Source organism: Aplysia californica, unplaced genomic scaffold (genome assembly GCF_000002075.1).
Source record: "Aplysia californica isolate F4 #8 unplaced genomic scaffold, AplCal3.0 scaffold00012, whole genome shotgun sequence".
Taxonomy (NCBI): domain Eukaryota; kingdom Metazoa; phylum Mollusca; class Gastropoda; order Aplysiida; family Aplysiidae; genus Aplysia; species Aplysia californica.
The window spans coordinates 2,236,483-2,238,058 of NW_004797282.1; the positions used below are offsets into that span (position 1 = coordinate 2,236,483).

General features: G+C 40.8%; 1 protein-coding gene across 1 annotated transcript in view; it reads right to left on the reverse strand.

Annotated features, from left to right (window-relative positions):
* Window positions 1-1,576, reverse strand: part of LOC101857918 — a gene marked incomplete at its 5' end in the record, with an annotated part of 35,273 nt that overhangs the window by 31,000 nt on the left and 2,697 nt on the right. Inside the window, 1 exon segment of the mRNA XM_013084099.2 lies at window positions 468-732. Within this exon segment, the coding sequence (XP_012939553.2) occupies window positions 468-732 (265 nt within the window).

Consider the following 1,576-nt stretch of genomic DNA (forward strand, 5'->3'; position numbering starts at 1 on the left):
GTGGTTGTCGACTAAGAGTAATATTGGTTTTTAGTGTTCGACGTATCGTCCAACTTTTGCTTTTCTTTGCTTTGCTTCGCTTTGTGTGCGTGTGTATGTGTGTGTGTGTGTGTGTGTGTGTGTGTGTGTGTGTGTGTGTGTGTGAGTGTATGTGCGTGTGCGCGTCTGTTTGTGTGTTTGTCTTTGTGCATGTGTGTGCTTACACGTATACATTTGTGTGTATGCTTGAATATATTATGTGTGTGCATTTGTGTAAAGAACATGTGTGTATTTGTGGATATTATGTTTATGTATGCATGTGTTTGTGTGAGTATGTGTGTGTATGTGTGTGTGTGTGCGTATGTGTGCGTGTGTGTGTATTTGTGCGTGTGTGTCTCTTGTGTGTGTTTGCGTGAGTGTTCGTGTGCACGTGCAAAAACAGATAATTTGAGTTAATTTCAGTAATTAAACCTACGCCTGTCTCTCACCTGCCATTCCTGGTTGTCCAGCTCGGGGATGGGTGACCTCCAGAGTCTGAGCATGGCGTAGCTGACCTGTCCGGAGTTGACCATGCTGACGAAAGACTCCAGCTGCATCTGCCTGGTCACGGACTCGGATGACGCGTCAAGGGTCAAGATGAGGGCACGTGCCTGGCGCTGGTTGGTCAAGGGAACGGGTTTGCCGGAGATACGCTGCAGCTTGACCACCACTTGACGCATGTTCAGGGTCTCCTGGCTCAGGTCGATGGGGTCGCTGGTCAATGGAGAAAAAATACAATAACAATACAATTTTCTTCTTTATTTTTAAAATGAATTAATAAATGAATGTGTGGCATCATGGTGAATCAGGCGCTCGTCAAAATAATGAAATCAAAGAAACAATTTTTTTTCTGCTGTTCTGCAATTTTCATCGAATTCTATTTATTTTTCTTTTAGCTCCGCACTATTTATGTCTATTTAAAAATACATTTCTGTGTGCATTTAACTGAAAAAATATGTTGATTACAGACATAAAAATATGTCAATTTGCAGTTTCCAAGGCCGCTCAAGCTTTGGAAGTGAGAAAGCTTTAGCGGCCATGTTTTCTCCATCTTCACCCCTGACACAATAGATGGGCATTTTTCTCATCGAAAAGCAAGACAAATGAACTAGCTTACTGACAATATCAATAACCTCATTTGACGTAGTTTAACACACACGCAGATAGAGATACAAAAGATGAACAATAAAACATTGATGCCAAATAATTTCTCAAACTTGCCATTGCAGGTAGTCACTGTGCAGTGGCGCACAATAAGAATAACAACCACAACAACAACAAAAACAATAATAATAACAACAACAAAAACAATATCAACAACAAAGATGCAGCAGCAGTAACAACAACAGCAAGAACAAACAGCACTAAACAACGTAATTAAAGAAGCAACAGCAACAACAACAATATTATAAGCAACAGTAGTAAAAGCAACAGCAGCAGCAGCAACAAAAACAACAATAGTTACAATAACACCATCACCACAATCACAACAACAAACCATCACCACCACCAGGACCACCACGACAATCAACAACAAATCATCACCACCACCACAATC